We start from the raw sequence: 18,453 nt of genomic DNA on the forward strand, positions 1-18,453 counted from the left end.
TACCTACTGACCTACTGTGTGTCACACATTGTCTCATTATCTGGAGATGCCTAAGAACAAACCCTAGTGGAAAGATAAATCCTCTCTCCTAGCATTGTTTATATGCAAGTGAGTGCATCTGTCACCAGGGAAATGGAAATTTATCACCAAGGAACTGTGTGTGTGTGTGTGTGTGTGTGTGTGAGAGAGAGAGAGAGAGAGAGAGAGAGAGAGAGAGAGAGAGAGAGAGAGAGAGAGAGAAGTCAATATGCATAAAAGTAAAGAAAGCTGGGAGGCATAGGAAATTTGAGTACTGGGGGCATATTCATTAAGAAAAAAGTGGTCTCAGCTAGTAAAACCAACTAGTAATATTCTGCTAAAGGCAAATAGCAATCAAATGATTCCTAATGACACATTGCTGTACCCATTGGTCAGTGCCTCCCTCAACCCTCATCAGAGAAGTTTCTTCTTGCAGTAGATGGGAATTAACACAGACTCATAACTGGACAAAGGGCAGAGAGTGGGAGACTTAGGAACACTCGGTCCTAAATAGGATGTCTGCATCAAACCCTGTCCCTCAAGGCTCAGGGACCTATGTGGAAGAGGAGGCTGAAGGACTGTAGGAGCCAGAGGGGGTGGATGACTTCAAGGAATCAGTGTCTTCCAGATGCAGCAGGAATGATGCCCGTATGAGCTCACAGAGACTGAGGCAGCACACACAAGACCCACACAGGTTCAAGCCAGATGGGGTCCCAGCACTCAGGGAGATGTGGATACTGGCTCCCACCCTTAACCAAGAAGCTGTTTGCAATTGATACCACTGGCAAAGGGAAAATCCATTTTCTAAGAGAATGTTACTGAGTATATTAACCACATCCCAGGGCAGGTCCTATGCCCAGGACTACCAGGGCTAGTTAGTCAGCACAAAATGAACTCCATGTATTTTTGTTTTTGTTTGTGTGTGTGTGTGTGTGACCTCTTTTTTTAATTTGGGCACTTTTTTGTCTTGTTTTTTGGGTTTTTTTTTTTTTTTTTTTTTTTTTTGCTTATTTGTTTTGATTTTCAGTTTTGTGCCTCTGTGGGAGGTTCCTTTTTTGTTTTTGAAAAGAGACAGATCATAGAGTTGGGTGTGTAGGGACATGGAGAAGATCTGAAAGAGGGAAATACGATCAAAATAAGTCACATAAAAGAGAAAAATTTTAATAAAAAAGTAAAAAGAAGGCCACTGAGGAGTTACAGACCCGTTGATATATAAGAGACAGCCACGTTCAGGACTAGCTTATCCAGGGCTCCTGACCTAGGAAAGAATCCCGTTGGTACTCACAGCCACAGAGAAGCCTGTATTTCTAATGCTGCATTCACAAACAAGCTGGAATGTCAATTTAGAAAGGCATCACGGTGTCTGCTCAACTCCAGATTTTAAAAAATGGATCTCCTAGGGCTAGAGCTGGGTCAACAGTAGGACATATACACTGGTCTCGAAGAGGACTAGAGTTTGGGTCCCAGGACCTACATCAGGCAGCTCACAGGCCCTTTTAACTTCAGTCCCGAGAGGTCTGTTGCTCTCTTCTGGTCTCCCTGGGTACCTCTGCACTCGTGTGCACATGTCCGCTCACATACACATAATTAAAAATAAAATCAATCTTCTTAAAGTAGTGTCTACTTGATTAATTCGTTTCCTATAGATTTTAATACTTCCTGCACATAAGAAATTTGTTTTTCTCTCGTCCTTTCTGAATACCTTGTGACCATGTGATGCGAGAGGACCCACCCTTATTTACATTCCCCCATGGCACTTGGCTAGCCCTCTACAAGGTTCATTAACATATACTATCTCTTTAGTTAGGGTAACAAAAAATCATGAAGACTCATTGCTGTAGCTATAGTTGAAGCTGAACGCAGCATCTGTGGAATGACTTTGCCAGCCCACGGTTAGGAGAGAGCAAGTTCAGCGCTTCTGTCCAAATCTGGGCTGGGCTCGGACGCTTGTTTATGAGGATTTCCTTAATTGCTTTTGCTTTATTTAGGCACACTAACAATGGTTTCCAGACAATTCTGAACAAAACCCAACAAGGTAGTGTTATGAGGGACCCTCAAAACACACCCTGGGAGGAAGGGAGGATTCTGAAAGGCTTTCTCTCAGACGCAGAAGTCAACCTCAAGCATCTAGCCTGGGACAGGAGGGGGAGAGATGTAGGAGGACCATTTAAGCCAGGACTGGGGTGCAGGAAAGGAGAAACTTGCCACTCCACCCCAGTCTGCCTGTCTTCCCTCCGGGTGGGGCAACATTTGTACAGCCATAGCTATGATGCAGTGTCTAGCAGAGGTGTGGATCTGGAATGCAGACGCCCGAATCTTCACATTTGTCCCCTTAGGATCCCAGAAGGATTGTGAGCACATTTCCCCGTTACCAGATAATGAGAAACAGAACATTTGGCATTTTCTTGGCATGCAGCATCAGAAATAACTGGTTTTCAGAGGCACTCAAGCTATGAAACAGAAGACTTGGTACAGGAACGAGTACACCCAGTGCCTGCCCCATGTCACACACTGGGCCAGGCTCATCACATCTCCCTAGTAAAGGTCAGTGCTCAAGAAGTAACGGGGCAATGACAAGCAGAGTCCCACCGGAGTGACTGAAATAAACTGCTACTTAACGAACTTGAGTCTCCTGGCAAAGCAGGTTTCCAGAGACAAGTGTGAAGGCTGGTCTTGAGGGCTGAAGTAGATTTTAAAAAGACAGAAAGAAGAAAGAATGAGAAAAAAAAAAAACCAAACCAAAAAAAAAAAAAAAAACACTGTTCTGTTCTCAGGCTCAAAACAAACAGGAAAAGACTTTTTTAAAGTGGAAGAGGAAAAAAAGGTGTTAGGTGATGAAAATGTCAGCCCTCCACATTGCTTGTCATGACTGTTTAGTACTGATACTGATGCAGGCATCAGACCGAATACAGTTTGTAATAACAGTGAAGCCTCGGTGGTGATCAGTGAAATGAAAAGTGATTTACTTCTAACCAAAGGCACAGGGCGTCCTTTTCTATGTAGTGCACAGTTACTACAGGAAAATTCTTCTTTGATGAGAGCCTAGAAGGCTAGAAGCCGAGGAACTGGGAAAGCATGGAGAAGAGGAATAAAATGGTGTGTCTGAGCCAGCCATAGCTCAGACATATAATCCCAGCTGCTGGGGAAGTCGAGGCAGAGGGATCACAAGTAAGGGCTAGTCTGGCCCTTACATGCAGAGACATTGCCCAAAGAGAGGAGAAAGGGGAAAAACAAAAAGCAAGAACAGCAGCAAACAAAAGCATGAGCAAAATAAATGCTCTTTTAACACACATCAGACTTTGAATAATGTTGGTGGCTGCAAGTACGGGTTCATGGTATAAAAGCAAATGAGCAGCTTTGGTGGTGGCAACGATTTGTGGTTTGTGTTCTCTGATAAGATCAGAAACCTGCATAATAACAGTAGTGAATCTATAACAGGAATCACCTAATGTATCAAAGATGGGAGAAGTTTGTGTTTGAGTGAGCAGCATTTGATCCATCATAAACATTTAGTATTTTATCTTCTGGTTTTGATGGCAGTTCGCTGCCATCAGTTCGCTGAATCAAGCATCCGGAATACAACCTTTGCCTAGCTGATCTTTGTCTCCTCAACTTGGTGTGTTCATTGGGGGCTGTTTCATTCCCCCTGGTCATCTGAGACCTGCTGTTGTCCCTTGACCTGTCAGCTTTGCTTCATCATGAAGAAAAGTCTGTCTTACTTAAGCAGACTGGACAAAAAGAAAGGAGGCCATTTCAAGTTGCACTGGAAAAAACTGTTGACGAAATTGAAGCTTCTGTCCCATAAATCATCCCAAACTTGTAACTGCAGTTCCCATAAGTGTCTGGTATCGTTCTTAAAGAATACTTACTGTAAAAATATGCCTTCCTAGCCATGTCCTGACAGGTCCCTGTGGAAAATGAACCCAGAGTCACTGGGACAGCAATGAGACAGCAAGGGGAAAAAATGACAGCACTTGATACTCAGTGCTTCTCTGGAACTGAAGTAAATATATTTCTTAAAAATTGCTTTTTATACCTGGAGAGGTATGGACTGACTGCTTCTGTGAATTAAATGGGTTTTTGGGGGGATTGGAGAAAGAAAGAATGTGAATGGCACATTTGGGTGAATAGCAGAAACAGAAAATGAGAAGAGTATGTTAAAGTTATGTACATTGGCAAAACTTCCAGATAATTCTTAAGCTCTCTGATACTGATCCACAGTTTGGTATCTCACTGGAGTTACAATTTTATTTATTTTCCATCATCCTTTATTTAGTATTTTAGAGAAGAACCTGAAAGATGATTTGACCAAGCCCTTTCTCTGGTATGCAGAGCAATATTTCAAAATGTTACGGTTTCTGGTCCGACCTCATGCTATTCATTGACCCAAGATTGATGTAGCTACATTGCTCACACACCCCAAATTCTCCTGGTAATGTCCTAACCCCCACAGCTCTTTAAAGTGATGAGGCCATTTCAGAGATGCTTTGGCTGAGTTCAGTAGGGTCAGTCCTAACCCAATGTGGCGTGGTGTGGGGGTTTGAGTAAGAGTATTTGTATGCTTAGTCACAAGGGAGTGGCACTATTTGAGAAGGACATGGAGGTGTGGCCTTACTAAAGTAGGTGTGGCCCTGTTAGAGGAATTGTGCCACTGGGGGTGGGCTTGGAGGTTTCAAAAGTCCACATCAGGGCCAGGGTCTCTGTTCCTGCTGCCTATGGATTAAGATATAAAACTCTCAGCTACTTCTTCCGCACCATGTCTGCCTGCATGCCACCATGATCCCCACCATGTTGACAACGGACTACACCTCTGAAACTCTAAGCTAGCCCCAATTGTTGTGGGATATTTGATCTCACTGTGTGAAGATGTGTCTTTGTCCTTCCTTGCCTGCCTAAGGTGCCTTCTGATTGGTTTAATAAAGAGCTGAATGGTAAATAGCTGGAGATTTGCCAGCCAGATATGGAGGAAGTCAGATGTAAAGTACTGAGGAAAGGTAATGAGCCACATGGCAGAATGTAGATGAATACAAATGGGATAGTTTAAGTTTTAAGAGCCAGTTGGGAATAAAACTCAACCAAAAGCCCATTATTTCATACTTAAGAAGTCTCTGTGTCATTATTCAGGAGCTGGCGGTACAAAGAAAGTCTGACTATGCTCAATTAAAGATTTTCTTTTATAATGTCCTGAAGACATGTGGGACCTGGTTATAACAGCCCTAGCACACTAATATAAATGCAAAAGTACAGCCTCTCTCTCCTCTCAGACTCCTGAGTAGAAGAGCATCAGTGTCCCATATAAACCTGGGAACATCTCATAGCCAAAGGAATTCTCATCATGAATGATCAGGAAGCTAAATGGATAAGAGACTTTCCCATGAAATTTACAGTTGAAATCACCCAAGGGCAGATACAAGCCAGGCTTCTTCCTGGACTCACTGGCCATGCAAGGCTACACTGAAGTCTCACTGCCCTACACTGCTAAAGAAAACAACGAAGCAACAGATGAAGATCTGCCAATCACTTCCACCAGCTTGCTCCCTAGACTCACTAGTACTCATTAATACTCAACTGAAAAGAGATTCTAAAAAAGGCAATCGACAAATACTTTGTTGTTGTTTTTAACAGTGTGCCAACACATGATTCTCAAATCTACCAGGGACTTAATGCATTAAAATTGTGTAACTCAGAAAGTAGTATTGCCGTTGTTTAAAAAAGGAAATAAAGATTTATAAGTATACATGAAAGAGATAAGTGAAGGTTCCATATGTGTTTGTACTTATTTCAGAATGTGTAAGTGTACAAAGTAATGCCATCCAAGATGTGTCATCTTCCTTTCCTCCAGCCAGTCTCTGGAAAGTGCAGGTGAGAAACAGTGCAGTTGCAGTAGGACTTGCTTGGGTCCATAAGTGAGTAAGCAGTAAATAAGCTAGACAGAAGGAACCAGGAAATCCCACCTGGATTCTATTTTTAGTTTAATTCTTAAAAGTTTAGGTTTTAAAGATTCAGTTCAACTTTTTAAAATTAGAAAAGCAATTCTCAGAGAAGAAGGATGTGTATAACTCAGGGGTAGAGCATGTGCCTGACATGTACAAGTCCCTAGGTTCAATTCCCAACCCAGGAAGGAAGGAAGGAAAGAAGGAAGGAAGGAAAAAAAGGAAGAAGAAAGGAAGGAAACTGGTTCTCAGAAACCCTGATATACATAAAAATCACCATTAAGTAATACATGAAAACTCTAACAGATACCAGAATCACACATGGCACATTTTGATGCTTAGGGCTTAGCAGCAACCTAGAGAATCAAGGTATTTGAGTGGGAGAGGACTTGCTGGGCTGCTGGGCTGTACCTGGACCCAGGGGCCAACTGGGACTAAGCTTTGGGGAGCAGAACTGCTACACTAGCCAAGATCTGTTTTCCAACAGACATTAAACATATATAATATTTAAATGTTCCTAACTAGCAATAAAAATAAATTCATGTATATGCATTTTATACATCAACACTACATGTGCTAAAAAAAAAAAAAAAGCCTAGTCTAGAACAAAGTGTAGGATATTTATTTATTGCATTGTTTTGAAAAAAAGGGGAGAGCTGACAAGTTGTATTTGACCACCACAAGCATCACACACACACACACACACACACACATACGCACACGCACATACACACGCACACACACACACACCTCCATTTCCTCATGTGCTTTGTTTTGAGTGGCCAAGCCCACACCTGATCTTCCCCCTCCCCCCAGACCCTTATTGTGAGCTAGTCAATCTATGGAACCTATCTTTGTGAAAGGTGTCACATGTAACTAAGATATAGAACCATCTTTATGGAAGATGTCAAATGTACTTTACAAAGAAGTTTCAATGTAGTCATATCTTAAGCTTTATTGTACACATGGGATCTAGTTAATTGTCACCAGGAAAGTTTTCATCAAAGTTTTGCTATCCTTATATGTGCCTGAAATAAACTACTCAGAGTAAGATTCCCAAAGTTTGAACCAACACCAGCTACTTAGCTGTGTTGAACTGAACTGCCTTTTTGACTCCTGTGGATTGTTACTGTGCTGGCCATTGTGGTCACAGAGACCCCAGCAATGCCTCGCCATTGAGTGGGCCTTGAACAATTGTTTGAACCAACTGTGACTGCTGCTTCTAAATTCCCACACTTAGGGGATCACTACAAGGAGTAATAATTAGAGAGGATGGCCAGCTCATGTCTTTCTTAAAAAGGAAAGGTTGCTCAGTCTTATAATAGCAACTTCTTGTTTGCATAGCAAGCTGTTTTCCTTATGAAGCCAGTTTCCAAGCCCCTTTCTTCTATTTGAGAGCAAGGATTGTGAGGGGAAGAAGAATGGCAGGTACCTGAGTGAATTTACTTTCTGCCTTTGGAAATTATATAAATATACGCATGTGTGCTCCCAAAGCAAAAATAATACAAAACTAGAGACTATGGTACTTACATGAACGTGTGTGTGTGTGTGTGTGTGTGTGTGTGTGTGTGTGTGTGTCTGTGTCTGTGTCTGTGTACTTGCACAATTGGAGTTCAGAGAGCAACCTGCAAGACTGTTCTCTCTTATATCATGTGGGTTCCAGGGACCCAACTCTGGTTATAAAGGTTGGCAGCAAGCACTTCTATCTACTATTTTCATTTTTTTATGGATTTTATTTATTTGTTTTAGGGTGAAGAGATCAACCTCAGGGCCTGGCACATGCTAGGCAAACACAATCACTGAGCTACTTCTCATATCCAAGAGACGATCATTAATAAATTATAAAATTAATAAATGAAATTATGGCAACTCAAGCTCCTTTAGTAAAAACTCTATAAAATATTCAAATTATAAAATGATAATTACATAGAAACCTGCAAGTTAATATAAAAACAAAGTGTCAAGGGGAAGGCCATACATTTTACTGTTAAACATACAGTTATACAATTATGTACATGTGTGAATAAGACTCAGAAGCTGTAAGAAAAATTTTTAATGTTCCCATAAGGCTGTTTGTTTTAATGAATAAATTTATTTTCCAGTATCTATGTTTAATTTCATTATGTTTGGCCAATTTTAAAATACTTATCTGCTCAAAAAGAAGAAAAGATGGATTCATTATTCTAAACTTGGCTTCTTTACTTTTTATTGCATTATTTTATTGCAGTTTTAAATCACATGCGTTTTGTTACTTTAAAGTAAGTGATCTCTGGTACATAGTGTAAAACTTTTGGTAAGGGACTTTTGGAACTAAGAAAATTTACCCAAAGCACACAAGTTAGAAGGGGCTTTTGCAGGGGGATTTCCTTATTCAAGTTTCTAATTATCTTAGAAAAACTGTAATTTTCTCCAACTGGCAATTGGATTGTGGTGGTCTGCCTCCCAACTGAGCATGCCGGAGCAATCAGAAAATTATCTTGATACGCTGACACTCTGACCCTAAGCCTTCAGTCTCAAAAAGACAGCATCAAACCCTAGTTCCTCGGCTCTTTTTCACCTCTGAACCTCCTGTGATCTCAGGGCCAGAATAAAATCTTTTCCTACATTAAAGTCTCATCTTACCTACAGGTAACAATTCTATGTATTGTGGACAGGGACAGTAGAAGACATTCTGTTTATTAGCTGTAGCTGGTGGCCTTCTGCTTAATTCTTGCTTTTCAGTCTTTCCATGATTTAAAAGCTTGTGGTTTGGGCAGAGAGAGAGATATAGTTGGGAAATTCTTGCCCTGCAAGCACAAGAACTTGAGTTCAATGTTCCAGAACCCACGACACTTGGATTTTTCCATCCTTGTTAATGCTTTGATTTATACTTAGTCTTGTTATTGCATTCATAAAACTTTCAGGTCCCTTGTGGGATAAGGAAAGCCATTCAAAAAAAATAGAAAAAAAATTATATTTCTAGAATTGTTTTAAAGAAAATGAAGCAGCTGTCTTTGTCCACACCTTAAAAACAAACAAAAACCCCACAGTTTATGATTCTGCTGTAGGATTGCTTGTAAATGTGCTGTTCTTTTCAAATCACCTCTCATTTTCTTCAGCCATCATTTTTAACAACTGCTCTAAGAAATATGAGAGAAATGGCTGTCCATAGTGAGCGATTGGTCATACAGTGATCATAGTGAGCGATTGGTCATGTCACTAAATAGTGTAGGATGAAAACTTTAAGGACCTTGCAGCACTTTATGGCACACACATGCGCGCGCGCGCACACACACACACACACACACACACACACACACACACACACACACACACGGGACTCGTAACACTTACACATGGAGTAAAGTCAAACAGACGGCTTTTCTATCACCTCTAAAAATTTGTGGAGGTTTGGGAACTTCAGACTTACTCATCGAACAAAAACATTTCTAGAAACTAGAAGAGAAGAATCTCTAAGAAGCAGAGAGAAGAAAGAGAGGCAAAGAAGGGGCCAGTTACTGTGCCTGTAAATGGTCCTGGAGACAAGGAGAACTTGGGAAAGGGAGTAAAAGAAAAGCCATCCCCAAATCTACTTCCTGGAAATTACCAGTATTTAACCAAACTTGCATGTGTGTTCCAATTCACTCTGCCTCTATTTCACTTATGCTACAGCTGAGGAAGCCCTACTACACGGGGAGGCATATTTTAGGAGACCCACAGGGTGATACAAAGCTAGAATAATGGGGACTCGATGTTGGACAAGGCCAGGTTCTGTCTGAGCAGGGAAACTACAGAGTCTTATGTAGTGGATGGAAGGTACTGTGAGACGCAGCAATGGTTATGTAGGTGGCAGGGTTGTTATTACAACTTTACTCCTCTGTCTTTATAAAATTATCTAGTAAACTTTAATTTCCTAGACTTAAATTATAATTGTAATATTTATGTACTAATGGGTGTGTAAAAGTTCACATGTGCATACACATATTGTGTGCATTCTTTTAGGAAGACTGCTTCTTGGGTTCTTGAGGCACAGATCCTATGATAACAACACAGCTGTACCTAACCTGAGCATAGCTCCAGCCTTTGGCATACCATTAAGAGCTGAGAATATTTCCAAGCCACCCACACTGCAGTGAGGAGTGATGACGGGCAAGTTTACACTAAGGAGAATCTTAAAACCCCCTAAAGACATTTTGAAAGGGCAAATATTATATATCACTTCTTAAAGAACCAAAGGGATTTTTTTCACTCCTTCATAAGGTGCCAAGTATAAGAGCCTTTGCCATTCCACTCTTCGTATACTTGGGATAGCAGATGCAACCGGCAAACTGTCTAGTCCAAAAGAAAATCCAATTCCTCAAACTCCAAAAGGCAGTACAAATATTCAGAAATTAGTTCAATCTGGCAGTTTCTGGCAGTTAGATAAAAAGGCAGCCCAGGAGTCAATTCCCGTACTGCTGGCAGAAGGTCTGTCAGTACATCACAGCACGTGTTAGTATCACAAGTACCACGATAGCATCCTAGCCCTCCTCACCTCCTCCCCTAACCTAACCTCCCTCCAGCTCATGGGCTTCCCTCCCCATGGCCACTCACTTTCCTTATAGCCCTGCTGTTCTCACTATGTTCCACCCCATCTCTGCTCCTACTTCTGTCATTGTATTCTCTCTATCCCCTATCCCCCAAGTAGCTCTGGCCATAACCAGTCTGCTGGCCATGTCCAGTCTACTTCTTTCTCTCTGCTCTGGCTGTTCTTTCTCTCGTACCTACAATAAAAACCTTCCCCTTAACCATACTATGCATTGGCCATGCCATCACTTTATCTGTTGCTCAGCACTCAGGAGTGGTTCACAGAGACCCCTCTCCAAAGTGCCTCTCCCTCTCCAACCCAAACCAAGCTATTTGGAATGCTTGTTTCTTCTAACTCCTGTTGCCCACCATCCCATACTCCAAGTTTTGGAGTCATCCTCTGCGGCTGCTTCTTCTCTATACCTGTTCTCTCATTAAAGCTACCTGATCTTTCTCTGTCAGCTGCCAGACAGAACCTACTACTCTTATGAAGTCATGCTGGTGTGTTCTCTCTCCCTATTGGGACCCGTCCTTTGTGATTTTGGACAGTTTGCCCTGACATGTCTCTCAGCCCACTTGGGTATGGTCTGGATTGGAATTCTTGTCACCAGGACACTTAGTGTTCTCTCTTCCATCCTTGATCTCCCTCCAGACATGGTCTCAGCTCCCTCCTGAAGCTTGCTCTGTGTCTCTTGTCCATCTCCTCACTCTAATCCTGACTGCCTCCTTGCTAGCTCTGTCTCTCAGCTTCCTCCTGAGCTAACTCTGTCTCTAACCATGGCTAACTATTTGTCTCTCCTCATCTCCTCATGGAGCTTCCTACTCTGTCTCTGTCCTTCTCATTGGCTCACTGGAGCCTGTTGTTGGAGACCTGCACATCCGTCAGGCATTTTTCTATGTTCTCCTGGACCTATTGGAATTCTCTCTCTCCCTCTCACACATGCGCGCGTGTACACATACACACACACATACACACATTCTCTCTCTCTCTTTCTCTCTCTCACACACACATACATACTCTCTCACACACATATCTCTCTCTCACACACTCTCATACACACATCTCTCTCACAAGCACACGTGTACACCCACACACACACACACTCTCTCTCTCTCACACACACACATACATACTCTCTCACACACTTCTTTCTCACACACACACACTCTCTCATACACACATCTCTCTCACACACACATACACACACACACACTCTCTCTCTGCATTTAGAACAGCCCCCCACACACACACACACTTCTCTACTCTTTTTTCTCCCTCAGACTCAGAGGTCCCATTAAGCCTCACTGTCTCACTACAAATGGCTTGGCCTTAGTGTAGCTCAACAGCAAAAGGTGGCACACTAGATTCCCAAATTCTCAAACACTGTAACAACTTCTGCCACTGTGCAAACAAATGATCCCCAAATCTCTTATCTCTAAGCCTTCTCTACTCCCTGCTCTTATCTCTAAGCCTTCTTTGCTCTGTCTAGTCTCTCCCCCAATCACTAAATTCAGCTTTATAGATATTCAAATGTCTTCTGTGTATGGATAATATGTAAATATTGTCACAAGCTACTCTGCTTTATTTTTAAATAATCTGGCTCTGGAGTATGGCCTCCCTCTCCAGGTCTAAAAATGATTGTTTAAAAGTATCCTACAAAATCTCTGCCTTGGGTCAGGCAGGGACACTTGTTTTTCTGACTAGGAGAAGGGCAGCAAAACAGAACAACACAAGAAAAGACACTATGCTTTAAAACAGCTAAAAAGTAAACCATTTCCTGTGGTGATATATTGTTTATGATCTAATAAATCTTGCCTGGATATCAGAATGCAAAGCTCAACACAGCCATAGAGGCCAGGCAATGGGGGGACGTGCCTTTAATCCCAGGACTCAGTAGACAGAGGCAGATGGATCTCAGTGAGTTCAAGGCCACCCAGAGCTACATGAGATCGAATCAGTCTAAAAGAGAAGCAGAGCTCATGCCTTTAATCTTAGCACTAGGGAGGTATATAAGACAGGAGCAGGGTCTCAGAGCTAGCAATTAGCCTCCAGCCATCTTGAGGACAGGAGGCATTCTGTTTCCAGCCATGCTGAGGATTCATGGAGCAAGGATCACCCTTTCAGTCTGAGGTAGAGGTAAGAGCTAGTGGCTTGGCTGCTTTGTTTTTCTGATCTTAGCTTGAACCCCAATATCTGTCTCTGAGTTATTATTATTATTATTATTATTATTATTATTATTATTATTATTAATGCTACAGTTTCCAATAGGAATTATTGCTCCTTATCTCAGATTCCTCTTCTTGGTTTTACCTAACTCTCGTGTAACTCTAAAAGGTTTGCTAAAGTATAAACTTTAGCTCAAGCTTTGTAAGACTATTGCACAAACTTCCTGTATCTAGGCATTTGTAAATGTACTGGGTGTGGTAAAAAGAAAAAAAGAAAAGAACCTTGTAAAATCTGTAACAAAAAGTTAGCTTAAAATTTGTAACAAAAAGGATTGATAGTTTAAAAATGTATACCATGTTTATAGCACAGGATGCTCACTAAGCCATTGATCAGCATTGACCTATGAACCCACCCACCAGTTCCAGGCAGGAGATTTGGTTTGGATACCGAAGATCCTTGCCCAGACTCTGGAGTCTGTCTGAAAGGGACTCTACCTAGTCATCTTCACCATTCCTCCTGCTGGCGAAGTACCTGGTGTGATCCCTGTACATGGCCACTGAGGATGGTGACAGATGGACTATCACTTGGACATTGGGCCTCTTAAAGAGAAGACTAACCTGGGATACACGAATCCCATGAGTTCCAACCTGGACTTTGGAATTCAGAAAAAAACTGGGGATGGGAAACTCTTTCATGCAGACCTCTGTTTTCTTATGTCCCATCCAGGGGAGAGACAGGAGTCAGCAAGTCATGGTAGAAAGGGGCTAGAAAAGGGCCTTCAGGGATTATAATTTTATGCATGTCCTACCAAGGACAAAGTATCTGCATCATGTGCTCAAACTGTCTGGCTTGCTTATACAATGCTTTGCCTAAATGTGCCTCCTTGGATCCACTGGAAAGTCATTTCCCTTACCTCTGGCAAAAGGGACATATAACTACCTATGGCACCTATCAGAATATCAACGAGCATGCTGGAATCACAATTTATGCATTTCAAAGTCCATGCTAGCATCCTAGCTCCTCTCACCTTCTCCCCTACCATTCACTTCACCAGCCTCCCTCCCCCTGTTACTCATCCTCCTTATTCTCACTATGTTCAAATCTATAGTAAAAACCTTCCTCTTAACCATGCCACAGAACAGTCAGTCATCAGTTTATACAGAAACTGCTTATACCTGGTTAAAGCTGAGTTCAAGCCCAGTGCTGCCACGAGCTAGCTGTGCTATTTCTACAGTTCTTAAGCTCTCTGACCTTCATTTCGACTTGTAGAAGCAAGCAGAGGCTGTCTTCCTCTCTTAGCTGCTGTGAAAACTGATGTCATGCCATCGTGCTCAGGAGATTTTAGGGTCCCAATCTGTCTAAACTCAGGACTGGATAAACTTCCCAAGGTAGAATCCCTTTGATTGGCCATCATCAAGCCAGCATTTCTGAGCAGGGGACTAGCCTGCAGAGGCCAAATGCAGCAGGCAACAGGCTGAAACCCAGAGCCCAACCGTTACCCAGGACAAACTTGCTATGAGACCTCCAGCAGAAAAACAGGGAGAAAAGAAACAGGACAGAACAACACAAAAATATCCACCAGTCCAGCCACCCAGTTTCACAGCTGAATTCCCGGAAGGGAAGAAAATTGGTTTACTTTTCCGCGCAGTCACAAGAGCGTAAACAAATCTCCAGAGACTTATTAATACAAAGTAACTTTCTTAAAGTAACTTTCTTAAAGTTACTTTGAGAAATGGTACCTTCAGACTCCCGGGTTGTAACCGCAGCCCAGAGTCGACTGACTTCCCCAGTTCAACGAACTGTCAAAAGTTTCAAGTCCATCGTGCCACACAGCCTCGGAGGGAACCCCTTTGCTGCCACGAAGTGGATCTTTGTCTGGGCATGTCTCTCGCCTAGGGTCCCTCTCCAACCAAACCAAAGCCATTCAAGATTCAAGACTCGACCAGCACCAGGCGCTGGTCATTCCCCACCCACACTTTTCCCAGAAAAGCGCGAGAGCTGCAGGATCTGAGCCTGCAGTTCAACTCTGAACACCGAGCCAAGAAAGAAAACAGCTCGCCCGCCTTTCTGGATATCTGCACTGAAGAGGGTGACCGTCAAGCAATGCCAGCCGCATCTGATTCCTGCGCGGTGGTCCCCAATGCTCATCGTCCCATATCCCCAGTGTCCCAAAGCTTACCAGAGGCAGGACAGCCCAAATCCACAGCATGTCTGAGCAGCAAGAGAAAGCCAGCCCGAATACCCACCTCTCAGCAGGGTGAGTCGCCAACAAGCCCTCTTATCACCCCACCCCACCCCCTTGCTCTAGATGGCTTCTCAGTGTGTACTTTGCCTGGGCCCGCCCCTGAGGTGTTAGCAACCAGATTCTCAAATCGTTTCCCTCAATGTCCTCAGAAATCGCTTTGAACACCTGTTTGTCACTTTTACAACCCATGTAAAGCCCCAGGGTTTGGGAGGAAGTTCTACTGGACTGGGCGGGGGGGGGGAGGGGGGGGCGGGAAGGGGGGCGGGGAAAATCCACTGACTCATCAACTCCCTGGTGGGGGGCTGGGGAGCCAGAGTAGGGCTTGATTGCACAACTGGGCATTCCCCATTCTGGGTGCTTCCACAGTCACACCCCCAGTTCAAGGGAGAGCCTTTTCCTCCTTTTGCTGTTGCACCCTGGGCAGAAATCTGAACTCCTGTGTGTGAATTGGACCTTGACTAATTGCTGGAGAAGACCATCCTGCCTTCATTCAGCCTTCAGTATTTTGTCAGTGACTGGACTGTTGAGGCTCCTGAAACACCTGAATAGTGTACAGAATGGTAATTACCATAGAGGACATACAGACACTGGGATCCTGGTGAGGGAGGGTCCCTCCACAGATCCATGAATAGTGTGTATTCACCATATAGGAGGTAGAAATATTGGGCTGTGGGATCCTGAGGGAAAGCCCATCCTGGCTGCATTTCCCAAGTGAAGAACAGAGCTAAATGGCCTATGTCAAATCATACCGCTGTTAAGTCAGTGATAATTAAGCTAGAATCCATAGAACCACAGAGGTTAGCTATATAGAGTTGGGGACTGGAGCAGCAGCGGGGGTCGGGATGGAGGGGCAGATAGATCTTGTTGGGAAAGGATAATTATGACTGGAGGTGGGGGCTGGAATGGGAGGATCAAGCTGGAAGGAGAGAGCAGGAGGATGGAGGAAATAGAGGGAGAGATAGCTAAACTTAAATGCCATTTGAAAATACGGAGACTCCATACATATGCAATGGTGCCCTGACTGTAAGACACAAAGCATGTGAGGTCAACCAGTATCTGATTTGACTTTAGGCCTACTCCGCAAGATGGAACACATACCTGAACCTGCTTGGGTGACCAAGAGCCAGATTATAGATGGCCTAGGTACCTAAGGTGAACCAAACACCACTGTTCTAATAGAAGAGAAAAGAAAAGAAACATTGCAATAAAATGACTCCTAATGATGTTTTCTGGACTCACAGATCTGGGCTTTGCTCAGCCATCATCAGAGAAGCTTCCTCCTGCAGCAGATGGGAACAAACACAGAGACCCACAGCCAGACATCGTTTGGAGTGAGAGACCAAACAAGGAACATTCAGCTCTAAATGGGATGTTTCCATCAGCTCCCTTCCTTCAGGGTCCAAATGAATAACAGGAAGAGTGGGAGAGCCAGAAGGGATGGAGGACACGAAGAAAATAAGATTCTCTAAGTCAACATGATCAAAGCTCACATGAACTCAGAGACTGAGGCAGCATGCACAAGGCCTGCTCGGGTCTGCGCCAGGGCCTTTGGAGATGTATCATGGATTCCAGCTGAATGTGCGAATGAGTGGGTCTCCGTCTCTTGTGCCTTCTTTTGGGGTCTTTCCCTTCTGTTTGCTCGTTCTGTACAATTTCAGTGAATTAAATTTTGTTTTATCTTAATGTTTTCTTCTTAGAAGCCTATTTGTTTTCTAATGACAGAAAGGGAATGCCTGGATGGAAGGGGGGTGAGAGGGCTACACGTGGGGGAGGGGAAGGGGGGAGGAACACTGTAATGAGGATATATTATGTGAGGAAAATTTGATTTTCAATAAAAGGGGGGGGCATAAACCTCACCCAGCTGTATTAAACATTGCTATTACTTCCTCCTTTTATCTTGATTATTTCCTGACCAATGTTCTTTGAAAAAAAAATTCTCATTCTCTACTGCTCTAGTTAAATAACATAGCTCAAAGACATTGTTACTTTAGAAAAGTAGATAGCACTTTAGTGTTGTGTGTGTGTAGGTTCTAGAACCTTCCTAATGCTGTGACCCTTTGATACAGTTCCTCATGTTGTGTTGATCCCCAACCATAAACTTATTTTGCTGCTACTTCATAGCTATAATTTTGCTACTGCTATGAATTGTGATATAAATATCTAATAAGCAGGTCCAGGGTACTCACCTCATATTTTCACCTCTTTTCTTCCCTGGAGGATTCAACTAATGAAACACACACACACACTCTCACACACTCACACACACACACTCTCACTCTCACACACTCACACACACACACTCTCTCACACACACACACACACTCTCACACACACACTCTCACACACACACACTCTCACACACACATACATACACACTCTCACACACACACACTCTCTCACACACTCTCACACACACACACTCTCTCTCACACACACACTCTCACACACACACACTCTCACACACTCTCTCACACACACACACACACATAGACACACTCACACTTACACACTCTCACACACTCACACACATACACTCTCACACACACACTCTCACACACACACTCTCACACACACACATACACACACACACTCTCACACACTCTCACACACACACACTGAGGGGAGGGGAAGAGAACCTCTTGTAGCATTTTCTTCTGAATTCATTTTAGAGCTCTGAGTCGGGGTTGTCAAGCTCCTTCCTGTCTGTGTTTCTTCTTTCTGTTTGTCAGGTGTCTCAGTATTTATACCGCAGCACCAGCCCTCACCCATCTCTCCTCTGCTCCCACCCCCACACTGAGTCATCTGCCAGTAGATTGTCAGTGCCATGGAGAAGCCTCAGTCTACAATTATTCTAAAATGGAAGAAAGGAAAGAACACTCTAAATAAAACCTTCCCTGCAAAGAGAAAAAAGGAAGGAAAGAGAAAGGGGAAGAAGTAGGTGGGGGAGGGGATGGGTGGATGAATGGGTGGTTGTGGGCAGGCAGCACAGGCACTTCTGGGAAAATGGAACTTGGTAAGATTAACATTCCTTGAGTATGAACTATGAGACAGCAACTTTCACTTTCAATCTATTCTCTTAATACTTTTCAACTTGGTGGGGTGCGTGATTACAGAATTACTTTAAAAGTGCTGGCCAGGAAGGGCAGACAACCTGATTTCTCACCAGAATGTGAGAACTAGCTCTCCAAGGGTGTTCTCTGCCCTCCACATGTGTGAACGATGGCACGCATACCATATACCCTGAATACACACAATAAGAACAAAGTGATGAGCAAAGGGGTCAAGACCACGCTGGGGAAACCCACAGCTGACCTGAGCAAGTGGGAGCTCATGGACCTCAGTCAGAAAGCTGGGGAACCAACATAAGACCAAACCAGGCTCCTTGAAGGTGGGTGTCAGTTAGGAAGCATGGGCAGTCTATGGGTCTCTGGCCGTGGAACCAGTATTTATCCCTAGTGAACGAATGGACATTCCACATAAAAGGATACTCTCTCAGCCTAGACACATGGTGGAGGGCCTAGGCCCCACTCCAAATGATGTGACAG

The 18,453-nt window shown here is 43.3% G+C and overlaps 1 protein-coding gene and 1 long non-coding RNA gene across 3 annotated transcripts in view; one reads left to right on the forward strand and one right to left on the reverse strand.

The window, feature by feature from the left end:
* The window catches only part of Fas (Fas cell surface death receptor), a 29,923-nt gene extending 14,996 nt beyond the window's left edge, over positions 1-14,927 (reverse strand). The window contains exon 1 of one of the 2 annotated variants that reach the window (XM_051199814.1): positions 14,843-14,927. In XM_051199814.1, the coding sequence (XP_051055771.1) occupies positions 14,843-14,872 (30 nt within the window). In that variant the 5' untranslated portion in view covers positions 14,873-14,927. The remainder of the gene's footprint in view (positions 1-14,842) is intronic. The other variant, XM_051199813.1, reaches the window with a different exon arrangement.
* A 358-nt stretch (positions 14,928-15,285) lies between these two features.
* LOC127233376 (uncharacterized) lies at positions 15,286-16,591 on the forward strand. The gene is made up of 2 exons (XR_007835477.1): positions 15,286-15,468; positions 16,150-16,591. It is a non-coding gene; the product is annotated as an uncharacterized LOC127233376 (long non-coding RNA).
* The last annotated feature ends 1,862 nt before the right edge of the window (positions 16,592-18,453 follow it).

The sequence above is a fragment of the Phodopus roborovskii genome, unplaced genomic scaffold (genome assembly GCF_943737965.1).
Source record: "Phodopus roborovskii unplaced genomic scaffold, PHOROB, whole genome shotgun sequence".
NCBI classification, from domain to species: Eukaryota; Metazoa; Chordata; class Mammalia; order Rodentia; family Cricetidae; genus Phodopus; species Phodopus roborovskii.